This window comes from Tursiops truncatus, chromosome 10 (assembly GCF_011762595.2).
Source record: "Tursiops truncatus isolate mTurTru1 chromosome 10, mTurTru1.mat.Y, whole genome shotgun sequence".
Taxonomy (NCBI): domain Eukaryota; kingdom Metazoa; phylum Chordata; class Mammalia; order Artiodactyla; family Delphinidae; genus Tursiops; species Tursiops truncatus.
The window spans coordinates 31,778,002-31,800,851 of NC_047043.1; the positions used below are offsets into that span (position 1 = coordinate 31,778,002).

A 22,850-nucleotide genomic window follows, 5' to 3' on the forward strand; every position below is an offset into this window, starting at 1 on the left:
TTTCACCCATAAATACTTCAGCATGTCTCTCCTATGAACAAGGTCATTCTCCCACATAACCAAAGCACAGTTACTGCACCTAATTTAACATTGATGTAACACTGTCATCTAATATACAGAGTATATGCAAAATTTCCCAAGGGTAAAATGTCCTTTGTAACCGATTTTCCCCTCATTTTGCTCCAATACAGGATCACAGTTTGGATTTTTCACATCTCCTTTAGTCTGACATAGTTCCTCAATCTTGTCTTTTCCTTTCTGTCTTTGTCTTTTATGGTATCAACATCTATAAAGCATCCAGGCCAGTCATTTTGCAGAATGTCTCTAACTTTGGTTTGTCTGCTCATTTCCTCCAGTTTAGATTCCGAGTGAACACTTTTGGCAGGAACACTACAGAGCAGATGCAGTGTCCCTGCACCTGTAGTGTCCCTGCAGTGCATCACTTCAGGAGGCAGATGCTGCCAGTTTGTCCGATTAGTCGTAATTAAGCTTTGCTTACTTGATTAAGGCGGCCTGTGCCAGATCAGGCTAGCTTTCGATAAACTTAGAAACCTGGGTTTTATTGGCATTGGCTTCCCAAGCAGCTGGAGGGAATGTAGCACTCCCGACCCGCCTTCATCTTCTCTTCTCCCCTCTGGGAAAGTCTGGAATAGTCCTGACGGCAGGAAATGGGGAGAGAGTGGCGAGGCTCTGCAGTGGTGTCCTTTGTTCCAGTTTTCCTGAGACCACTGGAGACATTTCCTCCATTATTTTCTGTCTGGTGCTCTGGAGCCTGGGATGGAGGTTATCTCCCCCACCCTCCCCCCACGACGTGGCTATGCAGTAGTCTCAGCGCATGCATGAACGCAGGTGTGTGCGCGGTGCCCGGGCGAGTGTGCAAACTCAGGTCTTTTTGCCTGCATCGGCGTGTCGGCAGGCACGTTCCATTCTGTGCAAACCTTCCCGTGTTCTAAAGCATTACATGTTGGAGGCTCTGGGGCGGGTTAAGTGGTGTATGTGTAGGTGAAGCGTTTCCGCGCAGAGCATGTTTTCCAGTGCTCCCCGCTCTCTGGGCCGCTTGGTACGGTCTACGCCCCCCTTCACTTCCTCCGACGGTGGTTGCACCCATCCCTCCCGGAAGCGCTCAGGCTCCACGTCAGCCATGGAGCGGTCCGGCAGTCAGAGCGGGAGTGGCGCGGCTCCTGAACCCGCGGACTCAGCCTCAGCTTCGGTGACCCTGGCGCAGCTCCTGCAGCTGGTCCAGCAGGGCCGGGGACTCCCCGGCCAGGAGAGACGCCACGTCGTGGCGACCCTCGGCGAACCCACGGCGTCCCGGCTCCCGCGGAGGCCCAAGCCCTGGGAGGCCTCGGGCTCCGCCGACGCCCTCGCGCCGCCCTTCCAGACCCGGGGCCACAGGCCCGACGACCCTCCCTATGGGCAGAGGACCCTCCTGGAAGAGCCTGGCTCCGGGGAGACTGCGACAGCGCCTTCCTAGATGGCACATAGTGGGTTCCTGAGGCTCGAGGTCCTTTGCAGCTGTGAATGAAAAATGTTGCTGCCCTATCCGCAAAGGACGCTGCAGCCATCTAGCCGTCAGCCAGTGCTGCGGCCCCGTCGGCGAGCCCTAGGGAACCGAGGATGGAGACAGATGGGCCGCCGGCTGCCAAGCCCTCAGCCACTGCAGACACTACCAACGGCGCACCCTGAGGGGGCTCAAGATGGGAAAGAACAGGATACTGGCCTTGGATAGCTAAGGCGCATATCAAAGGCAAGGTGTCAGTGAGCCCAGACTCTTGCATCTACCTGTTCACAGAAAAAAGCTCAATTCACTAACGTGAGACGTCGGGTTTTCTTTAATTAACAGTAATCTGTTGATGTTCTGACTACCTGATTTTGTCGCAGAACTCCTATCTATCCTTCAGAGCAGTCCCTCAGAGCTATCTGAGAGGCTGCCTCCTGGGCTTGCGTCCTCAGAAAGTCTGCCAAATAAAATAATTCTCAACTTTGAGGTTTTGCTTTTTTTTTTTTTCTTTTTCAGTCTACAGTTTTGGTGACCATGGAGGGAACCAGAGCAGACTTCTCTTCGCCTGAACTCTACGAGGAACCGGACCCTTGGTACTGGCAGAGGCCTCTTGTGCCCATCCGCCTCCTTGGAGAGTTCATACGAACTTGGGTGAGTCTCTCCTGGTTCTTGGATCTCCTGATTATTGGTTGATTATCCTGAGTTTTATTTGGCAGTGTCTAGCAGATGCCTGGCTCCCCAGTTGAAAGACATTGGGGAGTGACCTCCCTAGTTGAAAGATACTAGGGGAGCTCAGTTGTGAAAGACACTGGAAGAAAATGCCCCCCAGCTGAAAGATACTGGGGGAACCTGGTTGAAAGACACTTGGATTTGCTCAGTTGAAAAGATATTTGGGGACTTCCCTGGTGGTCCGGTGGTTAAGCCTCTGCGTTTCCGCTGCAGGGGGCACGGGTTCCATCCCTGCTCAGGGAACTAAGATGCCACACTGCGCGGCCAAATAAAAAAAAAAAAGTACTGAGCAGTCTGGGCTGCTGGAAAGAATTACACTGAGATACTTGACCAACAATTACTTGGGGCAACAGGCCAATTAATCAGCTTAAAAGATTGACAAAAACGCTTGAATTCCTTGGAGCCCACTGGACCACCAGGGGAGTCCCTGTCTTGCAAATCTTGACAACAGAAATGTAAATACAGCCCACAGAAACCTGAGACTGAGCCTAATTAACTCAATCAGAAAGAACCTGAAACTAAGGAAGAAAAAAAGGAAAAAGTGGCCTTTTTAAACTCAAACAGGTGGAAAGTCTCCCTCAGCCAAAATCTAATTCATAGCCTCCTTAAAGGTTTATCAAGGACAAATACAAATCTTAAGTCTTTTCCATAAATAGTAAAGGCTTAGTAATCTGAGCAAGCAAATTTAATTCATTCCAAGTGTTATTTATAAACTAGTAAGTTTATATTGTAATAACTGATTCATAACTAAGGTTTTTTTTTTTTGGCTGTCGCACACAGCATGTGGGATCTTAATTCCGCAACCAGGGATCAAACCTGCGTCCCTTGCAGTGGAAGCTTGGAGTCTTAAACCACGGGACCAACAGGGAACTCCCAATAACTAAATTTTTGTTTTGACAAATACTATTTTATTCTTTACAAAATACATAGTGGTCTTAAGGGTACAGGTCACAAATTACAAACGGGAAAAGCACAGGGAAAAGTTGAGAAAAATGCGTTAAATGACAACAAGGTTGTGTTCACCTAGAGGGGTGGGATAGGGAGAGTGGGAGGGAGATGCAAGAGGGAGGAGATATGGGGATGTATGTGTATGTATAGCTGATTCACTTTGTTATACAGCAGAAACTAACACACCATTGTAAAGCAAATATACTCCAATAAAGATGTTTAAAAAATGACAACAAGGTACCCATTAATACGGAATCCATTTAGAATAAAACAGTTCTTTGTTAGACAAGGCCAAGAGGAGGTACCTTGCTGAGTAGAAAATGCCAGTTACCTAGAAATATACTTCTATCAAAAAGTAGAAAAGTGTTAGTAGTGTACCTATATTAAATCATAGCATATACAGGTCCAGTGTTCCACAGTACAACCATTGGTTTTAGGCAGGAATCCGTGAGAAACTTGACTGCATATCTTGCTGGAAGAGGAAAGCCCCAGGACTGATTAACTTCCCTACCTTCCATAAAGCTTTGTTCAGGTGACTTTGGAATGTGGTGTCAAACACCCTATTCATTTCTGCCACAAGTTCCCGCAGAACAGACACTGTGGACTCATCCCTGGCATTCAGAATCCGCACAAAGAATTTATTCCACAGTTCACCACCTTTTAGCTCAGAAATATTTTGGCTAAGTTTCCAGAGGGACCCATCCCAGAAGACCTGCAGGTGTTCCTTGAATAATAGTAAATGTGCTAAATCTGCTATACCAAACAGATAGGGAGAAGAACAGTTAGCCAGGATCTTTTGTCCTTCCAGGATCTGTACAGTCTGAAAGGCGCTGAGGTTAAAAACGTCTAGCTGTGCCCTAAGGTCAACACTGTAGGAAAAGTCCACTATCTTCAGAGCTTGATTGTTCTTATTACAATCATAGGGATCGTGGATTCTGTTTCTAAGAATCAGACTCCTTGGACTCAAGTCACCATGGACTATTTCTGCTTTGTGTAGTTTCTCCACCATTGTCAAGAGGTTATAAATAATCAACACTGTCATTTCATGGGTCATAAAGTCACTGTATTGAAGAAGATCCTGAAGGGTGAAGCAGTTTATATATTGGTGCCAAACGATACAGCCATCTTGGTATTGATACCAGCGACACAAATTATCACACTCCTTATTTAAACGTTCCTTTAACTTGAAGTTGATATAAAAGTCCCATGGGACAGGTTGAGAAGATACCTTTATTATGGTTAACTCTGCAGAGTTTCGTGGCGTCACCCAGAATAATTTATGGTCTTCGCATAACGGGTATTCTTGTTTAATGCAGTAATCCTCATTGTCTAATTCAATTTCCTTCTCTATTTCCAAATTAGGCATTGGTCTATCTTCTACGAAAAACTCTGCAGAGGTACTCAGCTCTGGTTGGGATTTTAGCAGTTGTCTGTGGTACTGTGAACACCAGGGTGACTGAGTAGGGCTGTCTGTAGTCTCGCTAGTGAGCTCCAGTTTCTCAGGAATTTGAAGACATTTGATGGAGGAGGTGCTTGCAACTGAGGCAGAAGATCCGGAGAACCCAGAGGAGTGTGTGGCTTCACAGCTGTCTTCAATAATTGGGCCCCAAACTGCTGAACTCCACACTCCAGAGGCCCTCCTTTCCACATGCTGCCTCTCCCCTTCTGCGCAGTTCTTCCCAATAACTAAGTTTTAAAGTGAAGCTATGAGATCTCTAGTTTTGTCTGTTTATGTGTCTGTGTGTACATTATTATGACATATTATTATGAGAAGTATGTACTTCTAGAAATATCAAAATTGAAATTTAAAAAGCTCTATATAATTAACTTAAAAGTAAGGTGTTACAAACTAAATATTTCTAAACATAGAAGAAAGTGGTCAGAATGAATTTCAGGTTTATGTGATCTAAGAAATATTCAATATTAAATTAACATTTCATTTTTAAAAATATGTTTTTATTGATGTATAGTTGATTTACAATGTATTAGTGTCAGGTGTATAGCAAAGTGGTTCAGTTTTATATATATACTTTTTTTCTTTTTCAGATTTTTTTCCTATAAAGGAAAAGAAAGTATTGAGTATAGTTCTCTGTGCCATACGTAGGTCCTTGTTGGTTAACTGTTTTATATATAGTATAACATCTGGTATTAAAGCTAGCTTAAGCTCACTGACTTAATTTAATATAGACATGTCTTACTGTATTGTACCTAGGTTTACTAAAGGTTAATACATTCATGTCTTTTTTTGGCTGTGTTGGGTCTTCGTTGCTGTGTGCGGGCCTTCTCTAGTTGCGGTGAGTGGGGGCTACTCTTCTTGGTGGTGTGCGGGCTTCTCATTGTGGTGGCTTCTCTTGTTGTGGAGCACGGGCTCTAGGCGCACGGTGTTTGGTAGTTGTGGCTCGTGGGCTCTAGAGCACAGGCTTAGTTGTGGCTCGTGGGCTCTAGAGTGCAGGCTCAGTAGTTGTGGCGCACGGGCTTAGTTGCTCCACGGCATGTGGGATCTTCCCGGACCAGGACTTGAACCCGTGTCCTCTGCATTGGCAGGTGGATTCTTAACCACTGTGCCACCAGGGAAGCCCAGCATTCATGTTATTTCTGTTACAGACTTTGTCAACAGCAACAACAGCAACAAATTAATGTGGTAGGATAATATTTTCATAAGTTATAAAATGAAGGTAAATGAGATAGGAGTTTTCAGGTGAACTCTTTTAGAAATAATTATATCTTGGGTATGTCTGTCTAAAATAGTTTCTCTAGATTTTTGGTAACTTGAGTTTTGCTAAGTTAAGTTAAATGATGGGAATTTATTGAATGTCCAGGTCGTTTCAAATGAGATAAAATGCTGAAACATTAATTGCTAAACAGGTCTAAAGTTAATCACTTTATTCGTCTTAGGAAAGGAAAAACTAAAGATGTCTGGGTTTATTACAAACATACCTTGTACCACATTGAGGAAAGAAATTATTTTATATGTTTCTAGAGGTTATGGGATACTCCAATCAGGGAATGCTGGTATGACAAACAGCTTATAATTACTTGCTGCTTGTTGGTTTGTGCTAGAGATTAAGTTTTTTTATGTTTCTTTTTTTTGCGGTACGCGGGCCTCTCACTGTTGTGGCCTCTCCCGTTGCGGAGCACAGGCTCCGGACGCTCAGGCTCAGCGGCCATGGCTTACAGGCCCAGCCACTCTGTGGCATGTGGGATCTTCCTGGACTGGGGCACGAACCCGTGTCCCCTGCATCGGCAGGCGGACTCTCAACCACTGTGCCACCAGGGAAGCCCAGAGATTAAGGTTTTTAACAGTTAAAATTGTAGTATGTAATTAGAACTACTAAAGATAATAAGGGAAATATTTCAGTATGCAAGGAAAGTAGGATGTGTGTTTTCAGCAAAAGAAGGTATGAGGAACGGAAGTACGTTTTGTTAAGGGGAAAGAATGATTTTGTCCTAGAGCTGGTTATTTCTGTATTAAAAAAATAAGGGACAAATTAATATGAATACAGAAACTTGTAGAAGATTTGTAAAAAGGGAGCCCTGAAAAAGGAGTTTTATACATGGTCAGGCTCATATTAGATTCAATTTAATTTCGTAAATGGATTTTGTTATTAAAAGTAGACTGGGGCTTCCCTGGTGGCGCAGCGGTTGAGAGTCCGCCTGCCGATGCAGGGGACACGGGTTCGTGCCCCGGTCCGGGAGGATCCCACATGCCGTGGAGCGGCTGGACCCCCCGTGAGCCATGGCCGCTGAGCCTGCGCGTCCGGAGCCTGTGCTCCGCAACAGGAGAGGTCACAACAGTGAGAGGCCTGCGCACTGAAAAAAAAAAAAAAAAGAAAGAAAAAAAAAAAGTAGACTGGTGCAAGACTGGATTTGGTTCTCTCTTTTAAGAGAATAAAGTTTTCTTGAAATACTGCTTTTGGTAACAGATTTTGTGAGCTTTTTTACCTTTAAGTGATCTTTTTTTTTTTTTGGAAATTTTTTGTCACTTTGGTTAAGTGAGTGTTGTTTCACAGTGACCTGTGATCCTATTTGACCAAGTGTTAATATTTCTGACAAATATCCCAAATATCAAATTCTAACAAAAGTTCTTTTGACCTCTGGTTACCTCTGGGATGCTTCAAAGGGACCCTAAGACATCTCAGAGAGGATTATTAAACTAATTAGGCCTATTTGGTATGTTAAATTACTTGAGAAACATTGTCAAATGATTGGAGATGAGCCTTAGTTATATGGCATGGATAAATGTTATAGATATTCCAAAATTTATGTGAAATTCCTAAAATTCTGATATGCTCTGGTATAGTGTTATCAGTCATAATTCTAGTTATTATCTTAAAATGTTACATGTCATAGAAATATCCAAGTTTCTTGCCAGTTGCCTTGTAATCAGATCTTTAACCATGCCATTTAAGTCTTGTCATTTATAGACAATCATTGTTTTACTCTGAAGCTTTTATAAAATGGAAATCTTCAAGAAAATTCATAAAAAGGATTTCTGACAAATATAAGTTTCTGATAACTTTTGGATCATACCACTGAACTAGGTAACAAATTGCAAAACTAATGGAAAACCTGAACGCTTCATCCAGATCATCAGAAATTAATTACATGGGACTGAATGAACTGATAAACGTGATTTATAATTTTATGACTTTTTCTGTAATATCCTGGCTTTTAATCTTTGTTTTCTAGAAAAACCTTTCCTCTTATGCTATGACCTACAAAAAGTTGATAAAGTATACCTTTATAAACAAAGATGAATCATTTATCTTCTTCCCTCTACCTAGTCCTTACAGAATTTGGCTTCTCCAGCTGGGTCTCCTGTGGACTTGATGGTTTATTACAACCAAATTACAACTAGTTATACTAATCATTGTTTTAATTTGTTCTCTTTGTTTCCAGATTGTTTATGCTTTGTGTTTCTCTCTGCTGTACTATGACCTTATTAATGTTACTAGCTTTATTACGTATCCCATCTAGTTTATAAGATTGTCTCTTGCATTACCCAATGTGTAACCAGGTCTCCAACAAAGTTAATGATGGCTAAACATCTTGAGGAAATAGATCAATAATTGTAACAGTGTGATTCTAGGTATGAGAAGAAGCAACAAGGGAAAACATTTCCTGGATCATAATAGACTAGTAAGACAGGTGATCCAGAGGATTTTACATTATCGACAGGGCCTAATCCAAAAAGAGTTAACAAATCGAGTAGGCTATCAACAGAATCTTTGCCTGATCTAGGAATGAGCCTTCCTAGCACCATGGGACAAAATTGGTCATGAAATGTCTCCCAAATGTTGGTCAAATTTTATTACTAAGGGGAAGCACTGTGGGTGAAAAATGTTGCCTGCCATATCAACAAAGGATGCTGCAGCCATCACGCCATCAGCCACTACAAGCGCCCCTGACGGTGAGCCCTGAGGGAACTCGAGGAGAGACAAGCGGGCTGCCGCTGCCAAGCCCTCAGCCACTGCAGCCACCCGAAGGGCGCACCCTGAGGGGACTCAGGAAGGGAAAGAGCAGGATACTGGCCCTGGACAGCTAAGGTACATAGCAAAGAAATGATTTCAATAAGCTCAGACTCTTGCATCTTCTCATACATAGAAAAGTGTTAAATTCGTTAACTTGAGATGTTTGGTTTTCTTTAGTTAACAGTCATCTTTTGATGTTCTGACTACCTGGTTTTTGCTGCAGAACTCCTGTATATCCTGTAAAGGCTGCTCCCTTACTTCTTTGGAGCGGCCTCTCAGAACTGTCTTGAGAAGCTGCCTCCCAGGCTTGAGTGCTCAGAAAGTCCACCAAATAAAACATAATTCTCAGCTTTTAGGTTGTGCATCTTTCAGTCGATGTAACTCTGAGATCTGGAGGGTGTGACTGTGTCCTGCTTAGACTAGGACCCTGGATACTGGCCACTGCTGTTTCTCTTTTGTGCATTCACCACCACCTGTCAGCTGGACTTAAGCCTCCTTGGAGCATCACTGTGGTGGTGGTGGTGGTTTTTTAATTTATTTATTATTTTTGGCTGCATTGGGTCTTCATTGCTGCGCGTGGGCTTTCTCTAGTTGCGGTGAGCGGGGGCTACTCTTTGTTGCCGTGCGCGGGCTTCTCATTGCAGTGGCTTCTTGTTGTAGAGCACGGGCTCTAGGCACGAGGGCTTCAGTAGGTGTGGCTCGCGGGCTCTAGAGCACAGGCTCAGTAGTCGTGGCACACGGGCTTAGTTGCTCCGCGGTATGTGGGATCTTCCCAGGCAAGGGCTCGAACCTGTTTCCTCTGCATTGGCAGGTGGATTCTTAGCCACTGCGCCATCAGGGAAGCCCCGCTGTGGTTGTTTTGTATTTGTATCTCTAGACAGTGAGCCTCAATTAAAAAAAAGAAAAAAAAATGTAATCCTGTTTCAGTCCTTATATGTAATTGAAACAAATCTCATACTTTACTACTTGCAGTGCATAGATGTGTTTTTATTTTTAAAATGCTACTTAGGACACACTAAACGGTTCTGACCAACTGGGAACGATTTCTTAGGAGTGTAGAAATTAGTGTTTATCTCCCGATTCAGCTTATTCTGGTGGTTGTGGAAGTGAATTTGGGATCCAAGTGGCATTTTTATTTCAGACAGCCATTCTCCAGATAGGCAGTGAAAAACAAGGCTTGATGAAAAAACTTGGCCCCAGAATGACAACGAATGAAATCTCAAAGCATAAAAAAGAGCCAGTCAACAACAACCCCTAGAACCTCAGGCTCTGAGAACCAGCTGGGTCAGGCAAGGGGCTAGAGGCTCTAGAGCCAAGGAAAAGCTTTAACTACCTTGTAAAGTCAGTCTCTTTAAATCAGCCGCATGACTCACTGCACCTACTATTGTTTCCTGAAACTAGGTCTTTTGTTCTCCCTACACCTAGAACATATCAGGTATTTATGCTGACTGTCGTGATCCCACATTAGCACACACTAATAGGGCTAATTTTCCCCAGAAAAAAGGATAGTCCCATAACTTGTTCAGGGAATGGTATATAACATGGTACACAATACAGAAGAGCATAATTTTTAAAACTTCCTTTACATGGATTTCTAAGTTAAAAACTGTTGTTTTGCTTAATACTCTTAACCATGGGAGGCAGACAGGCTAGGCTATATTAGCCTCATTTTATAGGCAAGAGTGGAAACATTTCCATATTTAGTATACAACAGATCTGGGATATAAACCCTGGGGCTTCCACACTCAACTGCTCTTTTCCCGTGACTTTTTTTTTTTTTTGCGGTTCGCGGGCCTCTCACTGCTGTGGCCTCTCCCGTTGCGGAGCACAGGCTCCGGACGCGCAGGCTCAGCGGCCATGGCTCACGGGCCCAGCCGCTCCGCGGCATGTGGGATCTTCCCGGACCGGGGCACAAACCCGTGTCCCCTGCGTCGGCAGGCGGACTCTCAACCACTGCACCACCAGGGAAGCCCTCCCGTGACTTTTTGATACATCATTTTAAAGTAATCTGACTTCACAGTGCTTTACAGTATAAGAGTAACATCTATAACATCTCATCCTGGCAGGTTCACTCTTGAGCCAGTTAACTGTGAAATAAAATTCATATTTTATGGAAAGAGAAGAAAAATTTAAACAAAAAATCTTCTCTGCCTTTTGGCCTCCTCTCTCCCACCACTGTGCATTGTGTATCTTGTATTATGCATTGACCAAACCTTTACCATCGGCGGAAATTTCTACTCAACCATAAAGAGCAACATTCTCCTAAGACAGTTCCTTAAAGGTAACATTCCTTCTTGATAAGGGGTCACATGGTGCTCAGATGTGGATTATGTAAATTGTCAATAATATGTCATTTGATGTACAGCCCTCCTCTGTCTCAAAAAGCATATATAACTGTATCTTTTTTTTTTTTTTTTTTTTTTATAACTGTATCTTGACTTCTAATGGGCGGAACAATTCTCAGGGCTTTGTGAGATGCTCTTCCTGGGTTATAATCCTCAAATTTGGCTCGAATAAAATTTTCCATTTCTTTTTTAGATCGACTGATTAAAATTTTTCATCGACATATGCTTGGTGTAGTCAGCAGGATATCAGAGACTCCTGCCAGAGGCCACCGGGAGTCTATGCAGAACAAGTGCTTGGTGCCAGCGTGGGCCCATTGAGCCCCACCTGCTTCTCAGCACTCCCCAGGTGTTTTTGGTGGGTTCTCCTGATATTTGGATCTCATTGTTTGGGTGTTGATCCTAAAAGTTTTATTTGAGCTGGTTTTCACTTAAGACTTAGAGTCTTAAGGGGCACCGGTGCATTTCCTAGGCACCTAGGGCGTCTGGGCAAGAGGCCCAGGGAAACATGTGGCTGGGGTTTTGTTAAATTTGGCTTAAAAAAAAAAAAGAGTTGATATATGGTCTGAACAAAACTTTTGCTAGTGAAATCAGAGACTGAATTATTCAGCGCCAAAGAATAAAGGGACATTTTGCTCCTTCCAGCCACAAGCCATCCTCAGATGACTGAGGATCTCTGGGAAGTGTCTGAGGATCAATTTTCATGATGTGTAGCGGTCCCATAGGGAAACCCCATTACAGTCATTAAGTAAGTACTGCTCATCCAGGCGGCGTGACAGAGGCTGATCACCTAGTGTTCCGAGCACCCAAGATGGTTTTAGGCTGTCATTGGGAGAAACTGAGCCACCTAAAAGAAGTCGAACCAGGGAATTCCCTGGTGGTCCAGTGGTTAGGACTCTGTGCTCTCACTGCCAGAGGCCCAGGTTCAATCCCTGCTCAGGGAACTAAGATCCAGCAAGCCACATGGTGCAGCCAGAAAAAAAAGGTTAGTATCTGCAGATTTTGGTAACTTGAAACTAAACCAAGGTAAATTATGAGAATTCATTCACTATCTGGGTCATTTCAAGCAGGATAAAATTCTGGAACATTAATTGCTGGGGAGGTCTATGTTCTTAGAAGAGGAAAACTAAACCATAAGCATAAGTTTGTCAATCAGGAAATGCTGATATGACAAACACCATTTTTATTTATTTATTTTGGCTGTGCCATGTGCGGCATGCAGGATCTAGTTCCCTGACCAGGATCGAACTCGTGCCCCCTGCAGTGGAAGCTTGGAGTCCTAACCACTGGACCACCAGGGAATTCCAGAGAAAAATTAAGGTTTTAAGGTTAAGAATTATAAGGGAAACATTTCCGTATGCAAGGAAGTAGGATGTGTGTTTTCAGCAAAGAAGGTATGAGGATTGAAAATGCATTTTGTTAAAGGAAAAAAGGTTTTAAAAATAAAAAAAGGTTTTGTCTTAGAGCTGGTTGTTTCTGAATAGATACAGAAAGTTGTGGAAAGTTTGTGGAAAAGGAACACTGAGAGTTTTGTGCATGGTCAAAATTGGCTGAGATAAGATTGAACTTAATTAAGGAAATTTTTTTTTTTTGCGGTACGCGGGCCTCTCACTGTTGTGGCCTCTCCCGTTGTGGAGCACAGGCTCAGCGGCCATGGCTCACGGGCCCAGCCGCTCCGCGGCACGTGGGATCTTCCCGGACCGGGGCACGAACCTGTGTCCCCTGCATCGGCAGGCGGACTCTCAACCACTGCGCCACCAGGGAAGCCCAAGGAAATGTTTTAAAGGTAAAGTAGTATAAAACCTGAATTTGGTCCTCTAAGAGGACAAAGTTTTCTTAAAATATTGAACTGCTTTTGGTAATACATTGTGAGTTTCTTTGTGTTTAAGTGATCTGTATTTGCCATTGAGATATTTTAAGTTTTTTATTTTTTTGGCCATGCTTTTGGCTCATGGGATTTTAGTTCCCCGACCAGGGATCGAACCTGGGGCCCTGGCAGTGTGCGCACTGAGTCTTAATCACTGAACCACCAGGAAATTCCCTGCTATTGAGAACTTTTATCGTCACGCTGGTTAAGTGAATTGGTATTGTTTCACAGTGACCTGTGATTCTATTTGACCAAGTGTTTTAAAACTTTTTTTTTTTCGGTACGCGGGCCTCTCACTGTTGTGGCCTCTCCCGTTGCAGAGCACAGGCTCCGGACGCGCAGGCTCAGCAGCCATGGCTCACGGGCCCAGCGGCTCCGCGGCATGTGGGATCCTCCCAGACCGGGGCACGAACCCGTGTCCCCAGCATCGGCAGGCGGACTCTCAACCACTGCGCCACCAGGGAAGCCCATAACTTTTTGATATTTTTGACAAACTTTCCTAAGATCAAATACTAAATGAAGGTCATTTGACCTCTAACTTTGAGGTTTTCCAAAGGGTCCCTGGAGCACCTCAAAATATTTGTTTTCTCTCCATCTCAGAGAGAGGAATATTTGGTATGTTAAATGGGGAGCAGTTAAATAGATGGTGATAAAACTTTAGTTTATGTCATATGTGTAAACATTATTAATATATACATTCTAGAAATTAAGTGGAACTCCCAAAATTCTGGTATGTCCTGGTAAGTGATATCAGTCATAATTTTAGTGTATGTCACAGCAGTAACCAAGTTTCTTTTCAATTGCATTGTAATCAAGTTCTTTAACCTTGACTCTTAAAGCCTTTTGTCATTTATAGCTAGCTATATGGTCAGTTAACCAGATATTTGGTAGAAATGAGGTTAACTTTAGAAAGAAAAAGATTATGTTTCAGTGAATATTCTAGTTTTGTTAATTGAGGCATTTACTGGCTAAGACTCACTTCTCAGATAGCTCCTTGCAAAGTTTAATTAAAAGGACACTGTTTCTGAAGGCTATCACAGTACTCTAACTTTGGATGAAGATCAGATCCACCGTGACCTGCAACCAGGACATTATTCATATTGGAAAAGACATCAGGTAAAGGACTCCTTGGGCTTCCCTGGTGGCGCAGTGGTTGAGAGTCCGCCTGCCAATGCAGGGGACACGGGTTCGTGCCCCGGTCTGGGAAGATCCCACATGCCGCGGAGCGGCTGGGCCCGTGAACCGTGGCCGCTGAGCCTGCTTGTTGGGAGCCTGTGCTCCGCAACGGGAGAGGCCACAACAGTGAGAGGCCCGCGTACCGCAAAAAAAAAAAAAAAAAAGACTCCTTGCAGCCATGTTGGAAGGGACCATATCAGGCCTCTCCTGAATGAACTGAAACTCGCTTTTGTTCTTTTTAATACATTTACTTATTTATTTTTGGCTGCGTTGGGTCTTCGTTGCTACATGCGGGCGTTCTCTAGCTGTGGCGAGTGCCACAGCTAGAGCGGTGCGCCGGCTTCTCATTGCGATGGCTTCTCTTGTTGCAGAGCACGGGCTCTAGAGCACAGGCTCAGTAGTTGTGATGCATGGGCTTAGTTGCTCCATGGCATGTGGGATCTTCCTGGACCAGGGCTCGAGCCCGAGTCCCCAGTATTGGCAGGCGGATTCTTAACCACTGCACCACCAGAGAAGCCCTGGCAGGTAGATTATTAACCATTGCATCACCAGGAAGCCCAGTGAGACCCCCTTTGACCAGCTAATTAATGCTGCCTGTTCTGGCCATAAATAATCCTTTATATTAGATGTTGAGTATCAGGTAGCTCCTAATGGGAACCAGTGGATTTATGGAACAAGTTTATGACCTTGGCTGTCCCCAGTAGGGAGATTCACAATTGGTTTCCCTTGGTCACTTACTTACAGGCAGCCTTGGAAATAGTTCCTGCCAAGCTGTCAGTCTGCCTTTAGTGCGGGCACACTGGTTTCTATCAGTTTTCCAATGGTACTACCATTTGGCCGTGATATTTAATTCACCTCGTGACCCATGAGGAGTCAAACTTTTGCTCTGAACAACCCTCTCTCCCAGTTTAGAGGAAGTATTGATACTACGAAAATGGTTTGGTCCAGAATTTTGGCTTGAACTTTTGCTAATAACATTGTTCCTCCTCCTACCAATTTAAATGAGTTTGTGGAACTTACAAGGTGATAGTTTCTTGCCTTTCACACTGTGTCATTTGCTCCTACTAAGATAATGATGTTTGAATGACTTGGAACTATAGGTCACATCTATAGTTTTCTATAAAATTATGGACATACACAATGTACATGCAAGGAAAACTGGCTTAAGTACCTTTTTGGACAACTTGGAATTGGCTGTCAATCCTTGACAAATATTCTGCCAGTATAACCCTCTAAAAGAGAGAACCGGGCTACTAGGAGCCGGCATCAAGGGACATGATAGACACTGAGGCGGGCAAGCAGCCCCCTAGCTTTGAGGGACCAAACATTTGGTCACCTAATGCTTTCTGTCAAAAGATTAATGATCAACAGGGGCAAACTGTAAGATACACATTTTATGGCAAGACAAGAAAAATTTAAACAAAAAATCTGTGCCCTTTGGCCTCCTCTCGCCCACCACTGTGTGCTGTGTTATCTGCGTTATGCATTGACCAAACCTCCCCCATCAGCAGAAATTTCCACTCAACCATAAAGAGAAACGTTCTCCTAAGACAACAATTCCTTAAGGGTAAAATTCCTTCTTGATAAGGGGTCACATGGTGCTCAAGTCTGGATTATGTAAATTGTCAATTATATGTCATTTGATGTACAACCCTCCTCTGTCTCAAAAAGCTTATACAACTGTGTCTTGACTTCTAATGGGCAGAACAGTTCTCAGGGCTTTGTGAGATGCTCCTCGTGGGTTATAATCCTCAAATTTGGCTCGAATAAAATTTTCTGTTTCTTTTTTAGACCAACTGATTAAAGGCACAGGGGCTCAGCAATCTACCATGTTCTTAATAGGAAACACCCACTGGCTTGAAGGGAAAAAAGCCACCTTGGTAAGCCTTGGTCTTCCACAGGGCACAGAACCAGAGGACACTAGCAAGGTCAGAGCCCACGTGACCAATCCTGGTAGAGCAGGACTTCTTCACATAAGATGCCTGGGTCCCTGAGAAAGATCTACCAACACCCTACACTTCCAAGAAAAAAACTGGAGTGTATGCATGTTTGTTTTCCTGGGGAAAGGGTCCTTCCCTTCGCATAGATCCAAGAGTCGGTTAAAATCCTGAGCTTGAGAAAAGCACTAAGCCAGCTGCAAAGATGATAATAAGGAAGCTACCAGATACACCCAGAGCCAGCCAGTTGGAGAGCTCACTAAGCCGTCACGGAAGTTAGAACACAGACTCACAGCAGACAACAGGGCATTGTTTTTGTGCGCTTCTTTCTAATTGTATTTCAAGTTCTTTCTAAAACAAGGCCCTTGGATACCCCAGGTTCAATATGCCCCTGGGCCTGGTCCACTGCTGTCTTGTATTCATATGTGGGTATTTGTTCGTTCACCAACATTAAATCCCAGGATAGGTGTGATAAAACAGGACTCCCTCCTCCATGGCACAAGTCCTTTGCTGGTTTGAGGTGGACGGCGGTCTTCGCAGAAAACACACAGGAACTTTTTCTTGGAACTGAAGTGGGATGAAAAGTGCCTGCCCTGAACATCACCATCTTTTCCCTGACCCTTCCCCTCCAGTTTCTGAAGATACAGCAGAAAATAATCTTGCTTGAAGATACTGGGTAACAATTCCATAAAACAAAAACACATGCTTCCAATGCACTGTGCTTTCAGATGTGCTGAGGAAGAAAAACACAATTTCATTAATTCAAATGCAACTTGGCACCTAAGAGTAATCACAATAAAGAGCAATTTCAAAGAATTAACATTCCTTCAACAAGTGATGATTTAGATCTTCAGGTCCTTTTTGAAATTAGTTTTCAATATTATTCTCTCTCCACCTCCAGCTAAATGACCACAGCAACACAGAAGGTTTTCTGGTTAGTCAGTGTTTTCTATCCTGTAACTCTTGGGGTACACAAAACCCCATGCCCTAGCCAGGCATTCACTGTTCCAAGTATCTCCATCCATTAGACTTGGGAATACCAGCCCCGCTACCCCGAGTTATTCTCATACATTCGTAAATGCAAAAAGATCTTTTAAGAGGCAAGGCATAGCCCATCCAAAGTCAGCCCAAGGGCAGTTTTCAGCCCTGCCTTACCTGGGTTTAGTTCAGCTGCCGGATGAGCTGATTGATGCGTTCACCTCGATAGCCAGGTGAGCCCACTTCCTTGAGGAAGCCCACTCTATTCTTGGTAGCGTGACGGGCTACTGAGAGTTGGAAAGGGCGCAAGAATCCTGAGATCACCTGAAAATTCTTCCCCGGAAAGGCAATTTCGTGAATGAGGTCTTCCAAGCAAATGACACCAAACTTCCCTAAGAAACATAAAGTTCAGATTCCTTTATTCATTTTCCCAGCACAAACAGTGAGGCTCTTATATGCCAGAGCTCGGCACTCTGGCAGGTTCTTGGGACTCTTTCTGCTCCGACTCCTAAGGTGTTCACTTACCCAGGTGCTCCTCAATCACCGTGTTGTCTGTCAAAGGGATGATTTTATTCTTGACCTTGGCTTGTCCACGTTTCAAGATGAGTTCCCGAACTGACTTCAAATTTGGAAATCTATGTGTGGCAGAGTAAAATACAACCTCAGCCACCTCCCCACGGCCACCAGGCGCACTGTATTAACTGGCCACACAGTCCAGCAGCCTGGCTAAGGATTCTACCAACCCCCCTCCCCAACGTGTCCTGCAACATGCTGCAGCTGGGATGCCTGGAAATTCACCTGAAGGAGGTGAAAAACCCAAGCGGCCCTATGTAATTAGAAATTAAAATTTATGCATACAAACGCTCACCAAATAAAGATTTAGTTTCCAGGCAAAAATACATCCTGGCTTATCGTCTAGGACTTTGGCCTTAAGTGACCCTATTCAAGAGTTTGAAATGAAATCCAAGGCTTTTTTGGGTTTTACTGTTTGAAGGAATACTACCTAGCTCTGCTTCAAGATTCCAAGAATTAATCTGTCCTCTACTCGTCTTACTCAGCCTTAGCCTACAGCTGACCAAGCCCTGCCACAGCCCTGTTCAGACCATTGTTAGCCGCTCTGGGAACCCCCGCTCTACCCGCCCCGTGTTCTGAGACTCTCAAGGCTGGCAGCTGATTCCTGGTGACTGTGGTCGCAGCAAAACGTCCCCTGGACACGGCAACATGAGCACTGGAGGACAGCACCCTGTGCCTCCCAATGTTCTCAACCTTCTCAAACATGTGAATTCACACAAAAATCCATACTCACCCCCAGGTCACATAAGGTTCCACTATACGAAGCGTTTTTATGGTCCGAGGAGTTACTTGCATAAAGACACCACTGAAAATCTTACTCAGGCGAAGTCTTGCGATGGTCCTCTGCACCAGTAAACTCACCCCATTAATCCTGAAATGAACACCAGAGCAAGTCAGGCTCTGTCCAGCAAGCACCCATGAAATGTCTGCCACTACTGGGCAGCCAGAGGGTAGGACACAGACTGTGACTTAACAAAGTGCAACTGAATGGGAAGCAGCTATGTAAACAGGTCATTTCCATGCTATGTGGAGCAATACCCGAGGTGCTAAGGGAACAGAAATGATCCCTGAATTTGTGTGTGTGGGGGGTTGAACACATCAAGCTAAGGAAGCCAGGCTTGCTTCTGTGAGCATTAAAAGCTATGGAAGATTTTAAGGACTTCCCTGGTGGTCCAGTGGTTAGGACTCCAAGCTCTCACTGCCGAGGGTCTGGGTTCAGTCCTGGTCAGGGAACTAAGATCCTACAAACCACACAGGAGGGCCAAAAAAAAAAAAAAAAACCCCAGAAAAAACCAAACTATGGAAGATTTTAAATAAAGGAGACATGATCAGATTTGTTTGGCCATCACTGAGGGAGCATATAAAACAAAATAGTGCTTGACACCAGAGTCCGGGAAACCCAGCTAGAAAGCTGATGTGATAGTCCAGGAAAGAGATTATGGCAGTGGTAGGAGACTCATACATATTTAAAACCCACGGGTGACTGAGTAGGGAAACAGAGGCAGAGCTGTATGTGCTGATAGGAATAAGTAAGGTATCACTAAACGTGGAAAAAGCTTTCTGTACTCTCCCCAGCACTGAACATGCTCCATCCACTCGACCCTGGTTCAGTTCCTAGAAGATGCCTTGATCCCCCACTTCAGGACTTTTTCCATCTGTGCCTGGAAAGCCTTCTCCCAACCCTTTCATGTTTGTAGGTCTCACCTTCAAGTTCCTGCTTCCCAGTGTCCCAAACCATGACACACCACACCGAGGGCCCCTTGTCCCCACATCCAGCACTTTACCCTCAAAGCAGTCAGTGTATTCTCATGTCTGTTTGCTTAAGCTCAGTCTCCCTAATCTTGAAGACAAAATCTATGTTTTGCTCAACCCTGAATTCCTAGCATAACTTGCATTAATGGCTTAAGGCCTACTATCTCATGTCTCTAAAAAGGGCCTAAAGCTGAACCAATAGTTTGCCCCAGCCTCATGAAATCCAGCAAGTTCCCTACCTTTCGATGCGTAAAACAAAGGCCAAGGAATGTTTATCTGGCACTTCCAAGCCATGAGGTTTCACTTCTAGTCGTCTGAGTCGCACCTTGTCACGTAGTTGCCGCCAGGAATCATGTAGGAACCATTCTAGTCGCTTAAACTTGATCTCTTTTCCTTTCCTCTGCTACAGAGAAGGCAAACCATCACCGTTTTATGCCTCTGGTCATCTTTACTTCCACAACAGTAATTCATTAGTCACTACTGATAAAGCTTATTTCCCCCTATGTTCTGGAAAGAGGCGCAGACAAACATTCTCTATTCCTATATAGTGGGAAAACCAAAATACCCGAGTGAAGGTGATGTTGAGAAAACTTGGGAACTTATTGGGAAAAGTCCCTGCTAAATAAACAAAAACCCAATTAATTTACGTGCTGTCAGCCAATGTTTACCAGCAAGTGTTTATGGAACCTAACACTATGTTAGGCATCATAAAGCTCACACTTCTTTTGTTACCTGCCTCCAAAATACGTATTTCTCCAAAAACATTTAGCAAATAGCAAAAATCGTTTGGTATATTAAAAAAGTTTTCTTTCAGGTACACAAGCATGTTTGGTCTCTCAAATCACTTGGTATGAACCTGGAACTCTCCATTCACTTTTTCCTTAACAACTTTATGCCAGTATTTTGTTCGCTGAAAGTGATACATATTTGCTAAGCAAAGACAAGAACCCTATACCTTGCATAATCCAACCGATGGGAGAAGAGACTGTCAGTACCAAATCTAGTTCAACACATGCTGGATAAAACTCATCAAATACAAATTCTAATTCCCTCCACCTGGTTCTCCACCATTACCTCCTTCCTTTGCAAAAGCGCCTGCTTTGCCTGGGTGGCTTTCAGGGCCTGATAAGCCTTCCTCTTTTTCAGGAGATTTTCTGGAACCAAAGGGATCTTTTTTCTTGGCCTGACACAGAAAATGGAGACAAACGATAGTATTAAGTAAACAAATCTTCAGCGGATTTCCGAAACATATCCTGGGCTTCGGGAAACATTACTGTCTTCAAATTACTAAGGACTGAGGCGCCTCTGAAATCTGTGGTTTCTGGCTCCAGTCTTCAAAATAGACCTCTCACATTCCCTCGTCTCCAAAACCTTTTAAAATGTCATGAACCCCTTAACCACTGGTCCTCATATACGTCAACAGAGCTTCTAGTGCCACAGCTTTACAGACACCATCAGCGATGAGATTCGGCCCCGTGGGGCTGGGACGGGTGCAGACCCATCTGTAGGGGTAACACTTAAGCCAGGCTGGAGTAACCCACTCTCCAGCCCCGCTGCCCAGAAGTCAATCCTCTCCCCTTGAGGTAACCCGAACTCGACTGCAGCCCCCTCCGCCCGCCCACCCACCCACCCAACCCCTACGGCTCCTTACTCCTCCCTCTGTAATCTGGAACCTTTCCTATTCTCTCCCTTCAGTCCACAATTATCCTTATTTTCCACCACCGAGAAATAAACACTGTGGATGGCACCGGATGCTCGAGACGCCAAGCCAGCGGCTCACAGCCCCCAAAACTTACTCTTCCTCCGCCATCTTTCCAACTCTGCGGCTATTGCTCATGCGCAGCCCCACCGCGTGGGGAAGAGAGAAACTTCTCTGTTTACTCGACCATAGAGACGTCTACTCTAGCCCATGGAGGGGCGGTCCGGGCCGTTTTAGCGGCAGTGAACAGCTGAGGTTTTGCTAATCCCGATTCCCGCCAAAAGTTGCACAAAGCTTCCTTCGCACCGCTTCGAAGCTTTTTAGAGCCGTGTTATCTTCAAAACACAGCCTTTTTTATTCCAGCTGTACTCTCATAATGCTGGAGGCCACAGTGTAAACAAACAACGAAACGCTTCCCACAATGCACCGACTTCCGGTGGGGGGTGGGAGCTGCTCCTCCAATTTCCGCTCGCTGGGCTGCACGTTTCCTTTTCTGGGTGGGGAGAGCTGGGATATGGTTTTGCCTCTCACGTGTGGGTGGAGCTGTGTATGGACTACCTAGGACGGTGAAAAAAGGCAACTCTGATTCTGTCGGCCTGGCTCCGTCAGTGGGTCCCTGAGCAAGTTCTTTAATCCCTCTGTCCCTTAGTTTCCTTTACCCATTAAATTGACATAATGATGGATCTTGCTATAGCCTTAGGCGAGTTATATGAGCTACTCCATATAAAGCGTTTAGCACAAAGTCTGGCAGTAAGCAGTTAACACTTTGTTAATTATTATTGAACCGAAAACTAGAAATTCCAACTTACCAAGTCAGGACCTTCCCTCATATAGTTCTTAACCACCTGCCATATGCTTCCTTCTTTCCCGGTCTTCATAAAACAATGAAAAGTCCCCTCCTGTGTTTTTCTGAAACCTGTAGAGCAGGCGCGTCTCAAGCATTAATGTGCATAGGAGTAACCTGAGGATCTTGTTAAAACGCACATTTTTTATTCAGGAGGGGGCGGGGGTCGCTATTCTGCACTTTAAACATGCTTCAAAGTGATGGGGATACTTCACGTCTGTGACCAGCAGAGTTCTTGAGTAGGCTCTATCCTTCTGAATTCCTTCAGCAAGTTGTTATATTTTTAACATTTCTTCGCCATGATACTAGGAGAGCAGAGATCATGCCTGCCTTGCTCATCACTGATCCTAAGAGTCTAGCACAGGTTTTTCAGTCTCGGCACTACTGGCATTTGGGGCGAGACAATTCTTTGTAACGGAGGCTGTCCTGTGCATTGTAGGATGTTTAGCAGCATCCCAAGCTTCTACCCACTGCATGCCAGTAGCATCCCCACCCCAGTGGTGACAACAAAACTGTTTCCAGGCATTGCCAAATGTCTAGCACAGTATGTATATTTCTCTTAAGGTCTAAGGCAATGTCATATTTTGACAGTGCTTACAGGCATATCCACAGACTTTATCCTGTATTGTTTGGCTTGTTTTTCCTGATTAGACTGGCTTCTCTGGAGGCTGAGAAGTTGTCACATACTTCTCTGAATCTTCTACAGCACCTCTGACAACAATGGGCACCTGCAGGGGCTTGTTAACCATCTTAAGCACAAGGCATCGTATTGGTATGTGCTATGTAATTAGTTCAACCACAAAGACAGTACCTTGTGCAGAGCGCAGTAGCTGATGAATAAACGTCAAAGGTCTACATAGTCTTCAGAGTCACAGGCTATGGCGTGAGCCTCATTTTTACTCGCTCTTTCAGCACCTCACCATGTGTCTTACTTTGTGGAAAGGCAAAACAGAAAGATTGGCAAACTGTAAAGTGTCCATTAAATAGTAAACAAGAAACCAAAAAAGTAAACATTTTGTAACTTCCCTGTCTA

The 22,850-nt window shown here is 44.4% G+C and overlaps 2 protein-coding genes and 1 pseudogene across 6 annotated transcripts; 1 reads left to right on the forward strand and 2 right to left on the reverse strand.

The window, feature by feature from the left end:
* Positions 1-1,119: 1,119 nt before the first annotated feature.
* On the forward strand, positions 1,120-16,607 carry LOC117313851 (peroxisomal biogenesis factor 39). Of its 5 annotated transcripts, XM_073810705.1 has the most exons (6): positions 1,120-1,747; positions 2,018-2,152; positions 4,541-11,349; positions 11,637-12,777; positions 13,179-13,974; positions 15,826-16,607. In XM_073810705.1, the coding sequence occupies exon 1, from the start codon at positions 1,142-1,144 to the stop codon at positions 1,472-1,474; it is 333 nt and encodes a 110-aa protein (XP_073666806.1). In that variant the 5' UTR covers positions 1,120-1,141; the 3' UTR covers positions 1,475-1,747; positions 2,018-2,152; positions 4,541-11,349; positions 11,637-12,777; positions 13,179-13,974; positions 15,826-16,607. The 5 variants fall into 5 exon arrangements, with proteins under 5 accessions (XP_073666806.1, XP_073666805.1, XP_073666807.1 ...); XM_073810704.1 differs by lacking the exon at positions 13,179-13,974; XM_073810706.1 differs by lacking the exon at positions 13,179-13,974 and having other exon boundaries at positions 12,634-12,777.
* Positions 3,177-8,556, reverse strand: LOC109552495 (mitotic checkpoint serine/threonine-protein kinase BUB1 beta pseudogene; annotated as a pseudogene).
* RPL7L1 (ribosomal protein L7 like 1) lies at positions 15,411-21,344 on the reverse strand. The gene is made up of 7 exons (XM_004323359.4): positions 21,071-21,344; positions 20,349-20,457; positions 19,514-19,677; positions 18,256-18,393; positions 17,475-17,584; positions 17,127-17,341; positions 15,411-16,704 (listed from the first exon to the last, which is right to left on the reverse strand). Exons 1-6 carry the CDS (start codon positions 21,109-21,111, stop codon positions 17,133-17,135), a joined length of 771 nt encoding a protein of 256 aa, XP_004323407.1. The 5' UTR covers positions 21,112-21,344; the 3' UTR covers positions 15,411-16,704; positions 17,127-17,132.
* Positions 21,345-22,850: the final 1,506 nt, after the last annotated feature.